General features: G+C 35.8%; 1 protein-coding gene across 15 annotated transcripts in view; it reads left to right on the top strand.

The window, feature by feature from the left end:
* Positions 1-23335, top strand: part of tjp1a (tight junction protein 1a) — a 125466-nt gene that overhangs the window by 9769 nt on the left and 92362 nt on the right. For all 15 annotated transcript variants that reach the window (XM_051115536.1, XM_051115533.1, XM_051115532.1 and 12 more), the window contains exon 2: positions 5209-5365. In XM_051115536.1, the coding sequence (XP_050971493.1) occupies positions 5209-5365 (157 nt within the window). The remainder of the gene's footprint in view (positions 1-5208; positions 5366-23335) is intronic.

Below are 23335 nucleotides of genomic sequence, written 5' to 3'. Positions count from 1 at the left end.
TCGATACATCTGCAGTGATGTTGGATGATTTTGAAATGATTTTTGAAGTTGAGGGAGAAAATATGATTGGAGTTTTTCGACATACCCTAACCGTCTTGAACCAGAATACACAGAGTTCAGGGAGAGAAAGGCAATCTTTGTTTTGGAACTGGACTTCCACTTTAATGAGTGAGGTGTTAAGTCATTTGTAAAACCCATTATTTTAAATGGTTGATTTATTCAGAAGCAAGTGACTGTCGGTATTAATGGGTCACTGAATCACTGGTGTACTCATTTTTTTCAAAATGTGATTTCATTTAATAACGAAACACTGCTGCGTGTTTAGAAATTCATAAATGAATATATACATGTGTGGTACAGTAATCAGTGGTTGTCAGATCTCCCAGTGCCAGTGACCTCTTAAAACACTCACAGTGAGCTGGAAGAATTGCTATTTCTAGGCAAGACTTCATGTAACATTCATGAAGCTCACCTCTTAGAGGAGTCGTAAGGAGTGTTTTCCTTTTGAAGAAAATGCTCTTGTTTGTTGTGAAGTTGAGAGGGGTGAATAAACAGGGCAGACTGCTTAATATTTTAGCGCATTACTCTTAAGGGCCAAGGAAGGGACACTACAGCATGTAATATTTTCCTGGTCTGAAATTAGCTGCAGCTTATACATTTTTCACTTTACACAGTAATGCTAGAGACCCAAAGAGTGTGATAAATGATCAGTATTTTATAGTGTTTTTTTCTCTACTCCTGTTTGGGGACCTGCTCTCTGTGGCCTTGTTTTACTTTACACCTTGTTTAACCAGACATGATAAAGCAACAAGCGATAAAAGGTTTCTTTTCCATGTTATTCTGAGTTTTTGTAAACCGAGGGCTTTTCAAACTTTTTAATGCCGGGGACCTCCAAGTAGTAAGCATGATATTAAGACAACATATTTCCAAAATGAATTATTTAAATGAATTATGTAAATATTTTATGTATTAAAGTAGAGAAACATTTTTTTCCTGAGGTAAACACTTATTACTTGTGTTATGTGAATCCATTATGAGTTGTAGTTAAATTATTCCACTCTTGTACTGCAGAGGGTTTAAGCTTCTGCTTAGTACAGTGTGTGAATGAGTCCCCAGAATAACAGAGCAGAGAGAGAGAGAGAGAGAGAGAGAGAGAGAGAGATGAGAAAAGGGAGAGAGTGAGCTTGGTGGCAACAGAAGCCTGTCCAGATTGAATGTGGTGCTCTTGGGTTTAGTGCAAATCCTCTAGGGACCGTGGGCAGTGTGGAGGTCACAGGAGAGAAGCCCAGCTCTGGTGCTCTGCCTGCCAATCAGAGGGATTCACAGCAGCAAATGGGATCCAAGGCTCTCACTTTGGCCAGACTGCTCTCCGGTTTGGGGAATGAATTGTGGAGTGTGTTCTGCCAGGGAGCGAAAGAGCACGTGTATCAGCCTGACCACCATGTAAAAATGAGAGGAAGTGAACAGAAGGGCCACTGTCACTCAGCCTGTCTACCCTTTGGGGACAGAAACTGGCTATGGAGAAGATACATCCTAAAAATTCACAATTGCAGTGGCCTGTTTGTTTGGTTTAGCCTTGGGTTTTTCTGTTTGAAAATACCCTCTTAAACAAGAATAAAATATCTGACCCACATGTTCAGTTACCAAACACATTTTATTTTATTTTTACATGCTGTTTAGGGACAGGTGGGTAAAAAATGTGGTCACACTTTATTGTAAGCTCCAGTTCTCGCTATTAACAAACCATTAACTACTATTTTTGCCTCAATAAACTCTGATTTGCTGCTTCTTAATAGCAGTTAAGAAAAAAAAGTAGTTGTTAAAAGTAGTTGTTAAGTTTAGGTATTGGGTAGGATTAGGGATGTAGAATATGGTCATGCAGAATAGGTGCTTTATTAGTACTAATAAACAGCCAATATGCTAGTAATATGCATGCTAATAAGTAGCTAGTTAACAGTGTGAATTGGTGCCTATACTAAAATGTTACCAAAAATGTAAATAATGGAACAGCAGTCTATGTGAACGATTGAACAAAAATATACAAAATATTTTGTAATATTGTACTGTTGTAATATGTCGTGTTCTAAAATTGTACTGTCAGGACCATGGATTTTATTTTATTTTTCTGTTTTTATTTTATTTATTTCTTTATTTTGTTTTATTTTATTTTACGTGTGTCATAAAAAAATACCAATTAATCACATGCTCAATAATCTGATGATTTATTTAGTTTATTTTTTTATATTTTATTTTATTTTAATTTAATTTATGCAGCGTGCCATTAAGCTAGCCAAACAGATGCGTATTTTATTTTATTTTATTTTTATTTTTTTTATGTGTTTCATCGAACAAAAAAACTAATTAATCACTTACTCATAAATCTGATTATTTATTTATTTATTTATTTATTTTATTTATTTTTTACATTTTATTTTAATAAAATTGATGCAGTGTGCCATTAAATAATGGAAAGCCAATATTTATTTTATTTTATTTTATTTGTCATTACATAGTGGAAGATAAATATTAATTAATTAATTAATTTATTTGAAACTCAAGCTAAAACATTAGTCAATTGCATAACTAGGATTAAAGCAAATATTTTTATTTTTCTGCAAGGCACCAAAAGACTCCTGTACAACATGTATCCTCAACGCTGTACTCTGAGCTTATTCGATTTTAAAGATTTCATAATGGGATTCTGCTGTTGTCACTGTGGGTGTGCACTTCAGACTCTCTTGTCTCTTCAGTTTGACAAGAGACAGCAGCAGGAAAATCAAACTGGAAGGTGATACTTATTCCTAAAGGCCACTGGGGTTACATAAATCACCCAGTGACAGGACTAAAACAAATCCCCCTCTGGCCTTTCCCTAAGGATCACCTGCTTACAGTAGCCCTAAGGATTTGGCCCAAACAGAGAAAAATGGGGGGAGAGAATTAGTATTCTCATTCTCTGTGATATTTTGGTCTCTAGATACAGATTTCTGATCACTGAAACGTAATAGCACACTCCTCCTCATGCATGATTTGGGATAGTATTCATTCATATTCTGAGCACAAACTGTGCCAGATGCCTTCACGCACCAAAATGAAATACTTAGGGTTAGGGGTTGTTTAAATCCTTTACCGTAAATGTGAGCAATAGTAACAGTGATGCTTGCCTTAGAAAGCACCTCTAATTATGGAGACAGCGATTTTTATGAGCGCATTAAAGCTATCATAGCCAATATATCCCGAGGGTTTAATTGCTCCTTGCACTAATTCACGCTAGCAGACACCTCCTGTGAGAGAACAGAGATCCATATGGGTGTAAGTGAGAGAAACGTTTCTCAAATCTTTGATGCATGCACATTATACAAAGTCTAATCTTAACCAAAAACAGTCAGTCTATCCTAGTGGTGAGTGTAGAGTTACGTAAGACCCTTTTATGATAAGCTTTGCTTTAGTTGGATTAGGGTAATCAGGGACGAGTGATGACACCTAAGCTCTGATTTGATTTGTATTTCTTGCTTCATCAAGTAAATTGCACAAGATGTCCCTAATTTACCCTGTAAAATCTTATGAATTTACTAGTGCTTGCCTTAAACTAACTCTATACTAATTAACTTGTTACTAACCTATGGAAGCCTGTGTAACATGGTTTTGGGTCTCATTTCTAGTTTAAGTTTCATATGTTCTGTAGTTTAGTCCTGTTTCCTGGTTTGTCATGTGCTTCCTGTATCCTTATGTTATTCTGTGTATGTGTCATGTTGTGATTGGTTGTCTAAGTTGTGTGTCTTATTTCCCATTGGTTGGTTTCATGTGTCATGTGACCTGTATTGTTTAGCATTTATAGCCCTCATGTTTCCATTGTCTCTTGTCGAGTATTGATTTGTGTAACCACTGTTTGTGAGTTTGTTCCGTGTTTGGTTCATGTTTTGCCATGCTAAGCCATACCATGTCTTTATGTATTTGCCCAGTTTTGGAAATTATTAAACATGGGTTCTGTTGCACATGGGTTCTATTTCACCCTGCTTCAGTGGACTCTGTTACAGCAATTTACGCCACTAAATAAAAAAAATATAAGGGTAATTGCAACTTTTTTTCTCAGAGTTCTTCTTAGAATTGCATGATACAAACTCGCTGTTCTGACTTTTTTTTTTAAAGAATTGTGCTATGAGATATGAGATATAAACTTGCAGTTCTGAGAAATGAAGTCAGAATTGCGTGATATAAACTCTGAAATTCTGAATTGCAGGTTTATATCTCACAATTCTGACTTTTTCTCTTGCAATTCTGACTTTTTTCTCAAAATTTTGTGATATAAACTCACAATTGTGAGTTATAAAGTCAAAATTGCGAGATACAAACTCTCAATTGCGAGAAGTTCTGAATTGTGGGTTTATATCAATTACATTCTTGTAATTGCGATTTAAAAAAAAAATCTGAATTGTGAGATAAAAGTCACAATGACCTTTTTTAGTTTTTATTCAGTGACTGTAATGGGCTTTCATAAATTTCTGTACATTGGCTCAAAAATTAGTTCAGGGTTTGATTCCCTGAGAATGTATGAACTGATAAAATGTGCATTACTGTTCACAAGTTTGCTGTTTGAAAGATGTTTTTAATATCTTTGAATAAAGTCTCTTATGCACGTCAAGGCTGCATTTATGTAATAAAAAAACACAGTAAAAAGTAATATTGTGAAATATTATTGCAATTAACAACTACATGCTCCTATGTTGTTCCAAACCTTAATTACATACTTTTCTGAAGAACACAAAAGGAAGTTACAAAGAATGGAACTAGGCCTTTATAATATAATGTATTCATGTAATGACAAAGCAAAATTTTCAGCAGCCATTACTTCCAGTCTTCACTGTCACATGATCCTTAGGAAATCATTCTAATATGCTGATTTGTAGAAACAGTTCTCATTATTATTATTAACGTTGAAAAATGTTGTGCTGCTAACTATTTTGAAATCGTTTGTAACATTATAAATTTCTTTACTGTCAGTTTTGATCAACTGAATGCATCCTTACTGAATTAAAAATACTTCTATTACTACTATTTCTTTAAAAACAGCATACCCCAAACTTTTGAACAGTACCTTGAAAGTGAGACGCTTTGAATAAAAGTGTGTTAATGTAGGTAGCAGCTGGTCTGAGTAGACATTAAGGATCCCTGCTTGCCGTATGATTATGTGCTAATGTCTCTCCACCGCAGGGTGCCACCTGATTCAGATGCCCCTGCTGCCTCTGCTACCTCTGCTGCGACGCCACCTGCTGCGGCCGCGAGTCAGGGCAAACCATCACTGCGCAGGATCAAGGGCCGCATCCACAGAAGCAAGAGCCTGGACAGTATAGATCTACTGGACTGCAATGTGAGTCAATACAGAGCACGCAGAGATGATGTCATTCAGTCACTTGTTTTTCACAGGCGGAGTGAGAACTCCTATTGAGCGTGTGCTGAGAGAGTATAGGAAGAAATGAGTTACAGTTGTGATAGAGACAGTTATGTTTTTTGAATTTCTTGTGTGTTTTATGTAATCCTGATAGTGTGATGCAGATCAGATGCATCCTTTGCTGCACGCCAATGTCACCAGTGTCAAATTTGTCTTGACATAATGCTGCATTTCCATTGAATTGTGGCAAAGTGACACTTTATATTACTACAATAATATTTCTTCCAAAAATGAACATTTTGCAATCATTTAAATGCTCCTATGTTGTTCCAAACCTTAATTACATACTTTTCTGAAGAACACAAAAGGAAGTTACAAAGAATGGAACTGAGGCCTTTAAACTTAAAGGGATAGTTCACCCAAAAAATGAAAATTCTATTATTAATTACTCACCTTCATGTCGTTCCAATCCTGAAAGACCTTTGTTCATCTTCGGAACACAAATTAAGATATTTTTGATTAAAATCCGAGAGTTTTCTGACCCTGCATAGAGAGCAACTACCATGTTCAAGTCGCAGCAAAGTAGTAAGGACATCACTTGTTCAACCGTAATTTTATGAAGTTATGGAAATACTTTTTGTGCACAAAGAAAACAAAAATAACTACTTTATTCAACAATTTCTTCTCTTCCGTGACAGTCTCTGACACGCATTCACCACAGTACCGCAATGTGGTATGTGCATGCACCAAAAACGATACTTGTAGCTTCATAAAATTAAAGTTGTATGCAAAGACATCATAAGAGTATTAAATAAGTGGTCCATATGACTTGTACACTATGTTTTAAGTCTTCTGAAGTAATACATAAGCTTTGGGTGACAGACAGACTGAAATTTAAGTTGTTATTTGCTGTTTACCCCTCCATGTGGGCTGTAAAGAGCTGTGAACAAATCAAGTCAATAAGTTAAATTTAAGAACTAAATTAATCCAGGCTGTAATTGGATTAATTGTTTCATTATGTAATTTGACTCAAAACAATGTCTATTTTAATTTTTTTTTTGTTTGTTTTATGTACCAGATAATGCTGCTACTTTTATGAATTTCGTAAACATCCTAAAGAGAGAAATGGGTTTCAGTTTTCGGATTCAGTGAGTAATGTTTCTCACACAAAGCCGTCAGGTAACTTCGACAGAAAACTTGGAATGTAGTGCGTGTGGATCACTTTTATATTTCTTTTATGATGCTTTGGCATCCTTTTTAAAATTTAAAAGCCTAAGTTCAGTGGCATTTTCATATATATTTCTCCTTTTGTGTGCAGAAAATAGAAATTGGAACAACACTGGGGTGAGTAAATAATGACAGAACATTTATTTTTGGGCAAACTACTTCTTAATCTTAAAATAATCCATTCTAACCTGAAAATAACTGTTTGATCATAACTGCATTGTCAGTGTACTGTTTCCATGCCCCAAGGCGCTGTTAAATATAGATGTAGATGGAAATTCTTTCTTCTTCTTCATCCCTCCAGAGATTTACTTAACACGAGTCTAATTTTTTATTTAATTTGAGATGTTCACTTGTATCAAAACAAGATATTTTTTACTCAAAGCATAACGGCACCGCATCGTTCTATAATTTACGGTTACATGTACAAATTAAATGGAGCAGTGGGGAAAATGGCTTCTGGACATAAACGTACTGACCTCGCTACTATTAACGGGCCACAGCTCACTGACTCTCTCGCACCAGTCCATCAGGTCTGCCTTTTATCAAAACCTATGAATAGTATGAATAGTCAGCATTAGGCCATCACTGTGTTCACAGCAATCAGTAACGATTAGTCTGTTTAACTTAAGACCTTCTTATTGATCCAAGACAACAATAAACACTTCAGTGAAGTGGAGTTCATTTGTAACCCTGCATTGTACTCCTAAATAACGTAAAATGCATTTAGATGTTGATTTTTGTGCATTTGCTGTCATTTTTATCTTCCTTTACTAGTGAAGATGTTATCATGATCCTTTGGGGTTTACAGACATCAAGACTAACAGTCTCGAGGACCCAGAGCGTCACATTAGGCTGTTTAAATTTCATTAGGCAGCAGAGAAAAATGCATTGGACAGATTTTCTTTTACATGCTTTAGCCCCGAAGCGCAGGCTGACAGACAGCAGCGCAGTAGGTGGCATGTCCCCATTCATATTCCCCACTGCCAGATGATATCAGATTACCTCTTTGATCATGTGATGTGCAAAGCAAAAGTGTGAGTCACGTGAGCATGTGCAAAACTGGCTGACGTCAGAGATGTGGAGGAGTGGTGCTATTAAGCACCAGAGGCATATGCCTGTGCGTATGTGTTTGTGAACATGTTGTGTTTGCATGTGCGAGATCCTACACCATTAACAGATGAGCTGCCAGTAAAAGTGTTGTACATGTGACCCAGAGCATAAGACAATTGTTTATTGCGATCCGAGTGGGGTTTCACATGGAGAAAACTTTAAAACATTCCATATGTCGAAGCTGAGTGGTTTATTTTAGTGAGAAATTAGAGGAGTAATCTCACAAATTAAATGGGTAAGCCGCTTGATTCAAGCCCTAAAAACCATGATATCCCCGTGAATCTGCGGTGAGCTGAAAGCCGCTTGCCTGGCCCTGGTCATCTCATGTGCACTCACAAAAGAGAGCCGCGTGGGGGAAGGGGAGGTTTCGGAAATCCAACGTCATGCTAATGTGTCACTAATGCACTGTAATGTAGTGTTTTAAGAAAGCTGTGACACAGACTTTAGTTTTAAATCACGTTTATGACTCAAAATTACTTTTTTTTTTAAAAACAGAGATATAGACATTCGCACACCAACTCAAACACTGTGCCAATCAAGATTTTCCATTCAGAATTTGAGTGTCTTTTCAGTTTTCTGATTTTGAATTGAGGGAATAAACAGGATGCAGATTCACAGTTATGCAAGGAATACAATTAAAAAAACTGAAAGAAATTTATATGAATGTATTTTTAACTACAGTTAAGTTTTTCAAGACAAACTTGAAATGTTGGCATGGCAAAGCCTTGAATGTTTAAAAAATGTCTAGATAGAAAGATGTCTAGATAGATGTTTATATAGAAAGGTGTCTAGATAAAAAGATGTCTAGAAAGATGTCTAGCTAGATAAATGTCTAGATAGAAAGACGTCTAGATAGATGTGTAGATAGGAAGATGTCTTGAAAGACATCTAGATAGATGTCTAGAAAGATGTCTAGATACATGTCTAGATAGAAGGATGTCTAGAAAGATGTCCAGATACATATTTAGATAGAAGGATGTTTAGAAAGATGTCTAGATAAGTAGATGTCTAGATAGAAAGATGTCTAGACAGATAGATGTGTAGATAGCAATATGTCTAGATAGATAGATAGATAGATAGATAGTTGTCTAGATACATGTTTAGATAGAAGGATGTCTAGAAAGATGTCTAGGTAAGTAGATGTCTAGACAGAAAGATGTCTAGACAGATAGATGTGTAGATAGAAAGATGCCTAGATAGATAGATATCCAGAAAGATGTCTAGATACATGTCTAGATAGAAGGATGTCTAGAAAGATGTCTTGACAGACAGATGTCTAGACAGGTATATGTCTAGATATATATATATATATATATAAGTAGATGTCTAGATAGATAGATGTCTAGAAGGATGTCTAGAAAGATGTCCAGATAGATAAATAGATGTCTAGATAGAAGGATGTCTAGATACATGTTTAGATAGAAGGATGTCTAGATACATGTTTAGATAGAAGGATGTCTAGAAAGATGTCTAGGTAAGTAGATGTCTAGACAGAAAGATGTGTAGATAGAAAGATGCCTAGATAGATAGATATCCAGAAAGATGTCTAGATACATGTCTAGATAGAAGGATGTCTAGAAAGATGTCTAGACAGACAGATGTCTAGACAGGTATATGTCTAGATAGATATATATATAAGTAGATGTCTAGATAGATAGATGTCTAGAAGGATGTCTAGAAAGATGTCCAGATAGATAAATAGATGTCTAGAAAGATGTCTAGGTAAGTAGATGTCTAGACAGATAGGTGTGTAGATAGAAAGATGCCTAGATAGAAGGATGTCTAGAAAGATGACAGATAGCTGTCTAGACCGATAGATGTCTTGAAAGATTTCTAGATAGATGTCTAGACTGGTATATGTAGAGATAGATAGATAGATAGATAGATAGATAGATAGATAGATAGATAGATAGATAGATAGATAAAAAAAAAAGTATGATTTATGACTACTTTTCTCGACATTGACATTTTTGTTCCTAAAGCTGTGTGGAAAAAAAAAAGTCAGAAAAGTGAGAATTGTGTCAAGCTTGTTTCCACCAAGGAATAAAATTCTATCTCACAATTCTCTCCATTCTCAGAATTGGATGCAGCTTAATTCTCATAATTGTGAGGGGGAAAGTCAGAATCGAGAAAATTAATCTCAGAATTCAGAATCTCAGAAAGTTCTTACTTCTAGTGCTAATTTTCCAGTTCAACGTCCTATGGGACGTGATCAATTCAATTGAAATTCCAGTTCATGAATTGGAAGGAAGCAGCATATCAGTAACGGTGTATTTGGTTGCATTTCATTTAGTGATTTCATTGGAATGGAGAGTGTTTGGAAAAGACATATTTATGACAGCTGTCTTTGGCACAGCAGCCTATGCCTGAAGATAATAGTTAATGTAATGAACTTTAACATTTTTTATGACTGGTAAAGAGTGGATTCAGAGTGAAATAACCTTTGATGGCTTACTGTAATCCGCTGCTGTGTACACACAAAAAGAGATCACACAAACCACAGATTTTTAAGATATTTAAGGGTCAAAGACGGGTGACTGCAGCCCACACACCAACACCTGTACATACGATTGCTTTTATACAGATGGCCACTCTTTCTATTCTCTTAGGGCTGCGTAGGTGCTTGATGTAGTCTTTAGTCATTTGCTTTAGTCATTTGTGGAGTAATTAACCTCTCCTCCCCTGAGCTTCAGCAACTGCCACCGCCTTTGTTGGACCAATTTTTCCCTGTTGACATGTAATTGCGGCATCGACCAAGAGAGAGTGTGTCCGTATGTGCTTGTGTGTGTATTTGTGCACGTGTATGAGTATTCTGATAGAGGGGCAACCCTACAGTGGCAGCCTGATGGCAACCCGTACGTGAGGAGACTGCTAAATTTAGAAATGGTCTCATTGCAGTTCACATAAGTTAATTCATTATTGATGTGAAGGATGTAGATGGGGCTGATGGCCAGGGAAATTTAAAGCCTGTCTGGCCTCTAATCCAGGTCTGCTCAAGTGAACAGCTACGGATGACCGATCATAAAGCTAATGATGGAACAGGGAATATGTCATGTGTGCCTAGCCGGGAGTATTTATTTGGTTGATAAAGATCAATCACTGGAAGGGGAAGCTGTTATGATCATAACATCCCTGAATCATCTTATGCATTATGCAGCATATGCTACACATGCTGAGAATGAATGAGTGTGGAAATAGAGTTCTCTGACAAAAAAGGATTTTTATTTTCCAGGCGTGAGTACAAATCAATTAAATGGCTTATGCAGACGCTTTTTGCTTCTCACACCATTAGCACAAATTGCTTCATAAATCATAAGTTTTTTGTGCATTATCATTCGAAAGTCTGGGGTCAGTAAAAATAAATCAATAAATAAAATATATTAAATAAATCTTAAATCTACATTAATTTGTGTGTATTTATATATACATAATAATTACGCACAGTACACACACATATATTAGGCAAACTCGAACTTTTATTTTGTATGCGATTAATTGCGATTAATCATTTGACAGCCCTAAAAAAAATATATATACAGTACTGTGCAAAAGTCTTAGGCCACTAGTATTTTCATCAGCAAAAAAAAGGTTTAAAGTCAGTTAAAGTCGGTCTTTCGCTGTAGTGTGTCAGTAGGAAATATCAGTTTACATTTCCAAACATTCATTTTGCCATTAATCGTAATAATCCAGTGAGATTTTTGTTTGCACAAGGAGTCTGACAACAGCGAGTGCTCTGCACAGAGATCTGATCTCATCATCATCCAGTCTGTCTGGAATGACATGAAGAAACAGAACAAACTCAGACAGACTAAATCCAGAAGAACTGTGACAAAGTCTCCAGGATGCTTCAAGAAACCTACCTGCAAAGCTGCAGCACTGTTAAAAGTTTTAGGCACTTGTGTAAAAATGCTGTAAAATGAGGATGCTGTCATAAATAGATTTTCTTCAATCAATTACCTTCTATTAACTAATGAAATCAACATTTTGAAGGCATTTAGACCATTCTTTGCATTTACAGCAGCTTTTGCCCTATGTGCACTTGCGCAAAATTTTTCAGGTAGGTCTCTTGAAGCATCTTGGAGACAGTGCCACAGTTCTTCTGGATTTAGTCTGTTTCAGTTTGTTCTGTGTCTTCATGTCATTCCAGGAAGACTGGATGATGATGAGATTAGATCGGTGTGGAGCACTGGCTGTTGTCAGACTCCTTGTGCAAACAAAAATCTCACTAGATTATTACAATTAATGGTAAACAGAATGTTTGGAAATGTAAATAGATATTTTTTTACTGACACACTACAGCAAAAAATAGAAATAACTTACTTTAAACCATTTTTAGCTGGTGAAAATACTAGTGGTCTAAAACTTTTGCACAGTACTGTATATATAAAATGTTCTTTTACACTTTCTGTTGACGACTGAGAAAGTGTGTCATGATTTTCACAAAAATATTAAGAAGCATGAAGACATTTATAATGTTTTCTGAGCACCAAGTAACTATGTTAAAATGATTTCTGAAGGATAATGTGACACTGAAAACTGGAGTAAAGGCTGCTGAAAATTAGGCTTTGCCATTGCTGGAATAAATTACATTTTAATATATATTGAAATAAAAAAACAATTATTTTAAATGATAATAATATTGATTGTTGTTTTTACTGTAGTTTTGATCAAATAAATTCTGCATTGGTGAGCATAAGAGACTACTTTTGAAACTTTTGAACAGTAGTGTACTTCACTTGAAGATTGGCAGATCCACACAGGTTCATGTGAGAACAGCTGATTAGCTTCTGCTGATGGCCAAATCTCTCCCTGTTCCACTTTATCCATCCCTGATGGTTTACTTTGTAGTATTCCCTCAAGACAAATAGAGTATTTCTAACTAGAAAGAAAATCACTTTTGTGTTAGAAGTGTGGGGGGAATCTTGGCTCCTTGCCTGAGCTTAATAAAAAAGAGGGAAATTCCCTTTTGCACGAATAGGGATGTGTGTGCCAAGCTAATTTGACAGTGATGTGTAAAGGTAATAAAACTACAAATGGTCATCGGAGAGTTGAAGAAGATGAAAAAAATGTGAGAAGCTAAGACAGATGATGTGTGTGGGAAAGAAATGGACTGCCTGTGTGTGTGTGTGTGTGTGTGTGTGTGTGTGTGTGTGTGTGTGTGTGTGTGTGTAAAAGAGAGAGAGTAGGAGAAAGAGGATATAAATAAGTGGTATATTTGAATGTACGGGTAGTAGTGTCTGTCTCAGCTAACTCGGAGCCTAACTGTGGCATCAATCATGTATCACTTCAAAAGACAGCCTCCAGTTGGGATCAACACATCAACATCCTCATGTCAAGGGTGGACTAGATGTTCTGACTGCTGAATTTTAAGTAGATGGAAGCTGTATGCAAAAATTTCCATTTAAAATAATGGCTGGCATCATTATATACTAGTTTTGGTCCATTACAGCAGCTTTGTCAGGAAAGAAAAATGCTCTCTAAGGAGAGATCCAGATCTCTGGCCACGATTAATTATTCAGAGCAAACCGCCGACTCCTTCATCTGTCTTTAAATGCAAAATAGCTTCTAAATTATGTGGGACAAAAGAACACAGATCAATAATTTAGAACAGCCTACTGTGGCTAAGGAAGAGATCAGGTTGGGATGCTCATTCCTGCATGAGAGGCGCTGACCTGCTCTCCTCTCTGGCTTTTGTCAACTGCGATCAGCTGTTTTTTCTCACAGGTTTCATGCTTTAATAATAACTGTTTTGAAGTTTGCAGGAATTATAATGTACTGAGTTGTATTTACATTTCTTGAATAGACTTTCACTGTTTTTATCACTCTGCTTGTCTGTGTTTACATGATCCAGACCAATGGTAGGTCTGCAGGTTAAGTTTTTTCACCAGTAGGTGGTGAAAAGAAAGTGAATCATTCATTCATTAAGGAAAAGTTCACATCCAGAATAAAAAAAAAAAAACTCCTGATAATTTACTCACCCCTATGTCATCCAAGATGTTCACGTCTGTCTTTCTTCAGTCGGAAAGAAATTAGGGTTTGTGAGGAAAAGATTCCAGGATATTTCTCCATATAGTGGACTTTACTGAAGAAAGAAAGACATCTTGGAAGACATGGGCATGAGTAAATGTGACCCTGGACCGCAAAAACAGTCTTAAGTCACATGGGTATATTTGTAGCAATAGCCAACAATACATTGTATGGATCAAAATGATCAATTTCTCATTTATGCCAAAAATCATTAGGAAATTAAGTAAAAATCATGTTCCATGAAGATATTTTGTAAAGTTCCTACTGTAAATAAATCAAAACTTAATTTTTGATTAGTAATATGCATTGCTAAGAACTTCATTTGGACAACTTTAAAGGCGATTTCCTCAATATTTAGATTTTTTTTTTGGCACCCTCACATTCCAGATTTTCAAATAGTTGTATCTCGATCAAACATTGTCATATCCTAACAAACCATACATCAATGGACAGCCTATTTAATTAAGCGTTCAGGTCCAAAAAATGGTCACAAATTGAGCCTTATAACTGGTTTTGTGGTTCAGGGTCTCCAATTATCAGGAAACATTCATTCTGGAAATGAACTAATCCTTTAAGTGAATTATTCACTTATTTATTCAGGAATGAAAGTTATTGGCTGCATCCGAATTCACTGCCATTCACAAATCCTCTCCCATGGCCTCATGGGATAGTAAAGTGTCCGCTAGATGTGCACTTCAGAATCTTGCCGAAAATAATAGGTTATTCAAGGACTTTTTGCTTACTGTTTTATGAATACTGTGAATTTAGTGTAAATATGTAAGCGCAACAGACAATTATCAAATCCAGCTACTGTATTTACAAGCGTATCACTGAATCGTTCACTCAATCATTGGGTAATTATACTGTATATAAATTGCAGGCATCAGGGAGCTGCTATTAATATGCAGGGCATTGAAATCGCTTTTGAATGCGTGCTCGCTTTTTACTTTCACTTTCAAGATTCGCGATCACATGTAGGCTACTTTGTGTATATTACGAAGCGGTAGTAGTTACCACACATTTTACAAGATTAGATGTTTGTCAGTGGTGCTCAGGATCTGCAAATCATTCACTGTTGTCCTATCAGTCATCTTTCCTTACTCTGTTTATGTGGTAAGTAAAATGTTATGTACTGTAATGTAACAGACTACAGACTAGTTAGCTAGCAAGCAGCTAACTACACCCCTTTGGCTCTGTAGAAAGCGTTGCTTGTTTTCTTGCCTTTCTAAATACGGATTCATGCTTCAGGCACACCCCAACCCACCCGACCCCCATGGAGGCCCCGATGTTATCGTTCAACACAATGTTTCACTGTAGACTTCATCTGATGCCAATTTGGACATCACCCAACCCTAGCGTACACTTAATTTTGCTTTGTTTGAAGTTATTTTTGTTAGCGAAACAAAAATAGTGGCGTACCTGAAAACATTTTGCCTAAAATATACGTGTTTTAATGTCATTTTTTCTTTACTTTCTCTCTCTGTCAGCAGCTGCCAAATCATATTCCGGGAAATAGAAATCTGTTCTGAATATTTTGAAATCTCCCAATGTTCAGTCTTCATCCAATGTGCTTGATTTAGTCTGATGGCTGATTTGGTTATGAAAGACTCCCAGCAGTGAATTAGGACCTCGCTGGCGCAGCATACAAACCACTCATTCAGTATCTAAGGGGGAGCATATATTTAATATCTCAATAATTGTGTCCAATTTCCTCTTCAGAACCCAAAATCAATAAAAACAGAACAAAAACTCTTAAACACAGACGCCTTCTGTTGCACAGGCTGTAATGCAATAAGTACAACAGGTAAACAAGCAAGCAAACAAACAACATCATCCCCAGCACACCAGATTAGCTGCTAATGCATTTTTGCTTGGCATATGCTACCAATAGACAAACAGGTGATATCTGCTGTGTCTGGTGAGATGTTGCTCTCTGGGAGGAACGCAGTCATTGTGAGCTGTTGTTCTGCCAGATATCACCCCTCCCCCTCTACCACCTACTTCTACATCCCTGTCTGCCACCAGAATGAACCTTAAATACTCCTAAACACAAACGCTGCACAAACGTCTTGGATATACAGATGCATATTGGAGTCCAAAACCATATTTAAACTTAGACCCCTTTTAGCCCAAACGTTGTTTACGCTGGGGAATAACAAGGCTGGACTACTCTTGCTTAGTAGAACATGCTGTTCTTTTTCAGCTACATGCTTTTATTAAAAGCCTTTGTTTTTTTAGGTCTTAATAAAAAGGCAATTTTTTTTAGGTATGTAGAGCTGGTGATCATTTTTGAGATTTGAGTGTTTAAAATTAAGCTTGGAAACATGCCTGAGGATGTTCCATTTCTTCAAACCATCATACATTTTACATGGACATCCAGAAGGTCAGGGGAGAAATCAAAGCTCAGAGGCAATTGATGGAATTTTGATTTACGATGAGCTGTATGAGCGCAAGTGGATGAGTGGATTAGACGTGTACCTGTGTCATATCGTGTGTATTTTTACCGTGTGTGTGTGTGCCGCCATACTTGTGTATTGATTTCTGTCATTCTAGTTTCTCCAAATCATCAATTTGCATGGCTATGATTATCTTTATGTGCAGCATGTTTTCTAAGTAGTTTCTGCTTTGCTTTATTAATACAGACGAAGCGCATTTAGCCATTTGCAGGATGCTTTGAAAGCAGCAGTGAGGCCACTTTGTCATTTCCACCCTAGTGTTTCATATATCAGAATGATGTATGATCTCATTATGTTGCGTTATGCACACAGCGTTTAGGATGTATTATGCTAACGTGCAGCCATTGGTTTAGTTTCACTTGCATTTACTGCACCATTGCAACATCAAACACCAACAGGTTCAGTCGCCCCTGAAATGCGCCTGCCACCACTGATTCCGTGTGAGCCGGAGGATTCAAGTCTTTTAGTCTGTTGCTATGGAAACACAGTTGGCCGATGGCAGAGGGGGGAGAAGAAGAATGATTCTTGGGAAATTCTTTATTTAATGGAGAGAGCATACGAGAATGAGAGACTGAAGGGGGTGGGGGGTGGTAGATAAAGTGATATAAGAAGTGAAAGGGAGCGAGGGAGAGAGAGAACAGGCAGACACGCTGTTTATACAAGATCAGATCTTTCCCATTCACCCGGCTTTGAACTGAAGATGGGGATGTCTTTAGGCGTACATGTGTATTCATATAAGCTCCGCTTTGCTCTTGAATTAAACTGAGCTGTTTAATTCTGAGAAGGGCTGTTCTACAGTAAGAGGACGAAAGTCATGTTGAGCAGCTTTGGGCTGGGGTGCTGCGTGTCTTATTTACAGGAGACCTACAAATAGTCATTCCGCATCACTTACCTTCACAAATTCATTCCTCCTTGGAGCTTTTTACACCTCCACTGGTGTGGGTGATATCTGACCCCGGGAGAGGATGACAGGGCTGTTCTGAGGTTTAAAAAAAGCTACCATGCAGGTGAATGAAATGTGAGCTGTAGATGTAGCAAATATTTTCAGGTTTGTTGTGTTATTTTTATTTATTTATTTATTTAACTTTCCTCAGCATAAGGAGGAAAATGTTTGCTCATGGTTATTTTTCCCCCCTTGATTTTAAATATGCACACAAGAGCATATCCAGGTCATATTTCAACTCAAGCAAAATAAATAAAAGAATGAGAGAAAGAAATAAAGAAAGAAAGAAAGAATGAGAAGTAGTGTGGTTTTAGTATCATTTATATACTATTATATTTTTTGTTAATATTTTGAATTTGATTATATTTTTCATTTAATTTATACTTTTATTTTTTTTATTAATTTTCTTTTTTTATATAGTTTTCATTTTAATTTTAAAGGTTTTTTAGGTTTCATTTATTTGGTTTTAGTTATTTGATTGCTTTGGTTGACATTATACAAAAAATGAGAAATAAAATATATATATACGCTACCAGTCAAAAGTGTTTGAACAGTAAGATTTTGTATGTTTTTTTTTTTTAAAGAAGTCTCTTCTGCTCACCAAGCCTGCGTTTATTTATTTATTTTATCCAATGTACAGCAAAAACACAGATTTTAAATATTTTTACTATTTAAAATGACTTATTCTTGTGATCAAAGCTAAATTATTATTATCAATATTTAAAACAGCTGAGTACATTTTTTCAGGATTCTTTGAAGTATAGAAAGATCCAAATATCAGCATTTATATTTATTTATAGGTGTGTAGAGTGTGTTAAAAATTGAGCTTTGAAATCACAAGAATAAATTACATTTTAAAATATATTCAAATAGAAAACATATATTTTAAATAGTAAAAATATTTAAAAAAAATTTTTTTTTGCTGTACTTTGGATCAAATAAATGCAGTCGTCTTGGTGAGCAAAAAAACAAAACAAAACATTAAAATCTTTAAAAAACAGTAAAATCTTACTGTTCAAAAACTTTTGACTGGTAGAGTAGCTTTAAATTAAGTTTTAGTTTTTAACTTTAAGTTATTTGGTTTTAGTTGTTTGATTACTTCATATTATATATTCAATATTTATAATGTGTTTTTGTACTGTGATTTTTATTTATTTATTTATTTTTTTGTCATATTTTATTGACAATCAAGTACGTTTTCCAACCAAATTCTCTGTACTTTACTGTAATGTGTATTGTTATTTAATGTAAATCAGCATTATTTCTTTTAGTTATTATTATTTTCTTTGCTTTTTTGCATTCTGGTAATGAGAATTGGGTAATAAATAATAATTGAGAGTAAAATATGATTGTGAAATGAGGGCAGTCTTAATTGAACAGTTGTTTTTTGTGCTGTTAATTAATCTATACATTAATCTGTTACTCCCACGTGCCCAAGGTGTATTCCTTCTGCTTTCCATAGGCTTGAGGTTTCCTGTTTCGTGTTCATGAGAGCTGACCACAGCATGAGGGAGATTAAAGAGGGCGTTGATACTTCAGAAAAGTGACCTGATTAAGGAAAATCGTTTGGGGTGTATTCTGTTTCCGTCGTTGGTGTTATATACATCAGTATGAACCATTTCAACATGGAAGTGTAGAAAGAGCACTGTTACTTTTCTTGCCACATCATCTATCAACCATAGAGGTGTTCGTACAGTATGTGCTCTGTTGGTATTAGCGTTCATGAGCAAACAGTGTTTTTTCTCTGTCTGGAGCTGTGTGTTTTGTACCCAGTGCAGCCCTGTACCCTCAGGCTTGATTCATCATGGTCCATCCCCTCTGCTGTGCCCCATTAGGATCAGAGCTGCTATTTCTGTCCTCTACCTGTGGCGGGATGCTCCCTGCATTGCCTCCTCGGCCAAATTCCATTAAATAAGGGAAGGGTTTGTCTAAGGTCCCTTTCTGACAGAATGCTCTGGAGGAGTTTAAAGGAAGTGATGGGGTCTAATGGAAACCTTTTAAAGAGGCTGAGCTGAGCTGACCAGTGGGCTGCTGCCTGGACCTACTTCAGTCAGTAAATACACTGGCCGCTGTCCTGTGATCTCCTGCCAGAGCTCGTCATTGTATGCTTCTCTGAGAGAGGGAGTGAATTAGATCCAAAAAGAGGTGTAGGAGGAGATTTGATCAAAGTAACACAAAATAAAACAAGGCGATCGCTCTTCCAAGCCATATAAAGTCAAGCAGATATTGACTGTTCCCTTAAGCACGGGCTAAAGCAATTATGTGGAAAAATATGCTGTCACACTGAAGGTCACGGGTCATTCGATGCTGTAGCATTTCCGCTTCACTTATTATTGGCCAGATTTATGACCCTTAGGTTTGATTAATCGCTTAGTCAATACTCAGATCATTTAAGTTAAAAGAGTCCATCATGATTAATTTGAGGCTAATTTACACTGAGTTGAGTGCTTGGCTTTTAGAAGAAAGCTACTGGTTTCTGTTTCCTCTCTCCTCTTTTTTGTGCTTTTGTGCAGAAACAGTGTTGTGATTATGTTTGAAGTCTTAGTACTGACCAGAATTCTAAATTAACACAACGTCAAGCGTCAAATGAGGGTAAAAAAAATGTTTGTGAGTAAATATGTGCAGAATGGCTTGTTAGTTAAAACATAGCAACATGATACATAAATTGTTATATACACTACCAGTCAAAACTGTTTTTGAACAGTACGATTTTTAATGTTTTTAAAGAAGTCTCTTCTGCTCACCAAACCTGCATTTATTTAATCCAAGTACAGCAAAAACAGTACAATTTTGAAATATTTTTGTTATTTAAAATAACTGCTTTCTATTTAAATATATTTAAAATCTAATTTATTCCTGTGATTTCAAAGCTGAATTTTTAGTATCATTACTCCAGTCACATGATCCTTCAGAAATCATTCTAATATTCTGATTTGCTGCTCAAAAACATTTATTATTATTATTATTATTATATAGAATTTTTTTCAGGTTTCTTTGATTAATAGAAAGTTTAGAACAGCATTTATCTGAAATAGAAATCTTTTGTAACATTACGAACACATTTGATCAATTTAAAGCATCCTTGCTTTTCTAAAATTTCTGTCCCAAAAAATGTATAAATTATGCTGACTCCAAGCTTTAAAATTGGTATAGTGTATAATTTTGCAAAAAGCTTTTTATTTCAGATAAATGCTGATCTTTGGATCTTTCTATTCATCAAAGAATCCAGAAAGAAATGTACTCAACTGTTTTAAATATCGGTAATAATAATAATAAAATGTTTCTTGAACAGCAAATCAGCATATTAAAATGATTTCTGAAGAATCATGTGACACTGAAGACTGGAGTAATGATTCTGAAAATGTAGCTTTGATCACAGGAATAAGTTACGTTTTAAAATATATTCAAATAGAAAACAGTTATTTTAAATTAGTAAATTAGTATTATATTAAAATATTTCAAAATGTTGCTTGTACTGCTTTTGCTGTACTGTGGATCAAATAAATGCAGGCTTGAAAGAAAAAACATTACAAATCTTACTGTTCCAAAACTTTTGACTGGTAGTGTATTTACATAAATGACTGTATGATGGTACATTATCTCATATGGAAGTTTGTAGCTTTATGGCCTAAAAGGATAAAACTGAAAATTGTCATCTTTTACTCACCCTTATGTCGTTCCAAACCTGTATGACTTTCTTTCTTCTGTGGAACATAAAAGAAAATATTTTAAAGAATGTTGCTGAAAGTTCCAGTTCTCATTGACAAAAATACAATTGTAGTCATTGGGAATCAAACTGTTTCATTACTAACATTTGTCAAAATATCATCTTTTGTGTTCTACAGAAAAGAAAAGAAAAAAAATACAGGTTTAGAGTGACATTTTTAATGGATTATGCCTTAAAATGTCACCTTACCATCTTTCACACACTAAAAATAATGGAATAATAAAATTTACATAACCGATATGAAATATTTTATTACTAGAAATATTTTGACACGGCTTGATATCATCATAGACATATTCAATCCTAAAATCTGCTTTTGATATGCTTGATGTAATGTTTTCCTTACACATTGGCTCAAATAAGACATAATGTTGTGGATTAAATATTTGTTAAATGTTAAACAGAATATAAATACAACAAAATAGTCTTAGACTGAATGTATTGCTCTTATTTACATGATTCTCAAATTGGCTGTACTTCTCATTGTGGCCTGCAGAGGGCAGAGTTTTACCACTTTCTATATCTACACTCAAACTGTTAAGACCAAATTACACGCAGCATACTTTTATACCATGTAAATATGAGTTAAAACACATTCCTCTAGTCCGGCTCACTGTGCCTCACCGCTGTGTTTGAGTACAGTGATGTATTTTGATCTGTTTGGGGTTGCCTTGAGAGCAACACTCAATAAAGAAGAGCCTGTTAATTTGATTAGGCCTGCCATGCTGCGGAAAGGACGGTGCTTTAAATCAGCGTGGAAGTGCGCTTGTTCCCTGATGGGGGGACATGTAGAGGAGAAGACGGCACTCGGCGTGCAGTGACATTAATGAAGCTTGGGTGGACCTCAAAACTGAGCTTGCCCTGGCGGAGAACTTGCTGGATGAATTAATTAACTCCAGTTGATGTTACAGTGGCCACCAGTGGAGATTGTTCTCTCTCTCTCTCTCTCTCTCTCTCTCTATCTAGGCTATGTATACACTGCCACCTCTTGCTTTCTGTCCCATACAAAGACTTGCTGGTACAGTATAGAGAGAGGGAAATGAGAAACTGTAGTTCCAGTGTACAGCAAATCATAAAGTCCTTGTACTTTGGTCCATTTTGAGAAAATGGAGAATGGAAATGGAGGTTTCGCATCCACAGTCTTTTATTGCTGTTTTATGTGGATTTATGTAGCCTCTTTAAAGCGACCCTTTTTTAAAGCGAACATTTCTGAGTGAGTGACCTTGAGTTTTATGTGCTGCATTTTTCCCAGGTACTCTTAAAATACTGAAACAGAGGCTCATTAATGATGAAATATGACAGAAACGTGCCCTGTATGTCACCAGTCTCCAGGATGACGTGTGTATATTGTTGGACAGCAGGTGCAGTAATGTGGTACTTGTTGACTTTTCCCATGAGTCAGGCTTTCAGTGAGATTACTTTAGTAGTGAACATGATTTCTTCAATTAATGAAACAGCTTCCCTGGCATCCATCTGCACCCAGATGTAAATAAGTAAACTTCACAGTTTATGTGGTTATGTATTTTAGTCAGCATTAAAGCAGGAAATAAAATAAGAACGTTTTGGCTTTAGCTTAGACTTATGAAACGTAGAAAGTGGTCCACAAAAATTCATTCTCTGGATGGAAATATTACATGCTATATAATTTATCTCACTCAAACAGGTATCGTTCCAACAGCACTCATGGCTTCCTCTCTTCTAATGCCTCAGGAGTGAATGTTTCCTTCGCCTGTTCTGTGAGATTAAGTGTATACTACACTGCAGTCACCCTGTTTTCATTCACTAAGATATTGTTACTATTGTAGAGCGAATCAGTCTCAGATAGGGACATACAGACAATGCAGGGGTCTTTCTGTCATTGGGTTTCAGTTTGAATGAGTATTCATAACCAGGATCATCCTTTGTGATATTCAGTAGTAGTCGACTAATATCGGTTTTCAATGGCTGATTCTTATCTACCCCTTAATCTACCCCTAATAATAAAAAGCTTGATATATTGTGCAGTCGTTTTTAATTTTTTAATTGTATTTAATACATTTTTTTGGTTTGTTTTTAGTTTAATATGCTGATTTCATGCTCAAGGTGAGACACTACAGGCAAAAACAATGCTTTTTTGGTTTTCCATAAAGTATTTTTTCAGACTAGTGGAAAAAACGCATGTCATTTTTTATTTAGTACTGACCTGAATAAGATATTTTACATAAAATACGTTTACATATAGTCCACAAGAGAAAATAATAGATCCACAGCTGTTTTTTTTTTTCTTTTTTGTGATAGTTGTTCATAAGTCCCTTGTTTGTCCTGAACAGTTAAACTGCCCGCTGTTCTTCAGAAAAAGGTCCCACAAATTTTTGTGTATTTGAACCCTTTCCAACAATGACTGTATGATTTTGAGATCCATCTTTTCACACTGAGGACAACTGAGGGAATCATATGTAATTATTACAGAAGGTTCAAAT

This window comes from Labeo rohita, chromosome 7 (assembly GCF_022985175.1).
Source record: "Labeo rohita strain BAU-BD-2019 chromosome 7, IGBB_LRoh.1.0, whole genome shotgun sequence".
In the NCBI taxonomy this organism is placed as follows: Eukaryota; Metazoa; Chordata; class Actinopteri; order Cypriniformes; family Cyprinidae; genus Labeo; species Labeo rohita.
The sequence above is the reverse complement of the archived record's forward strand: the minus strand, read 5'-3'. Positions and strand labels throughout refer to the sequence as shown.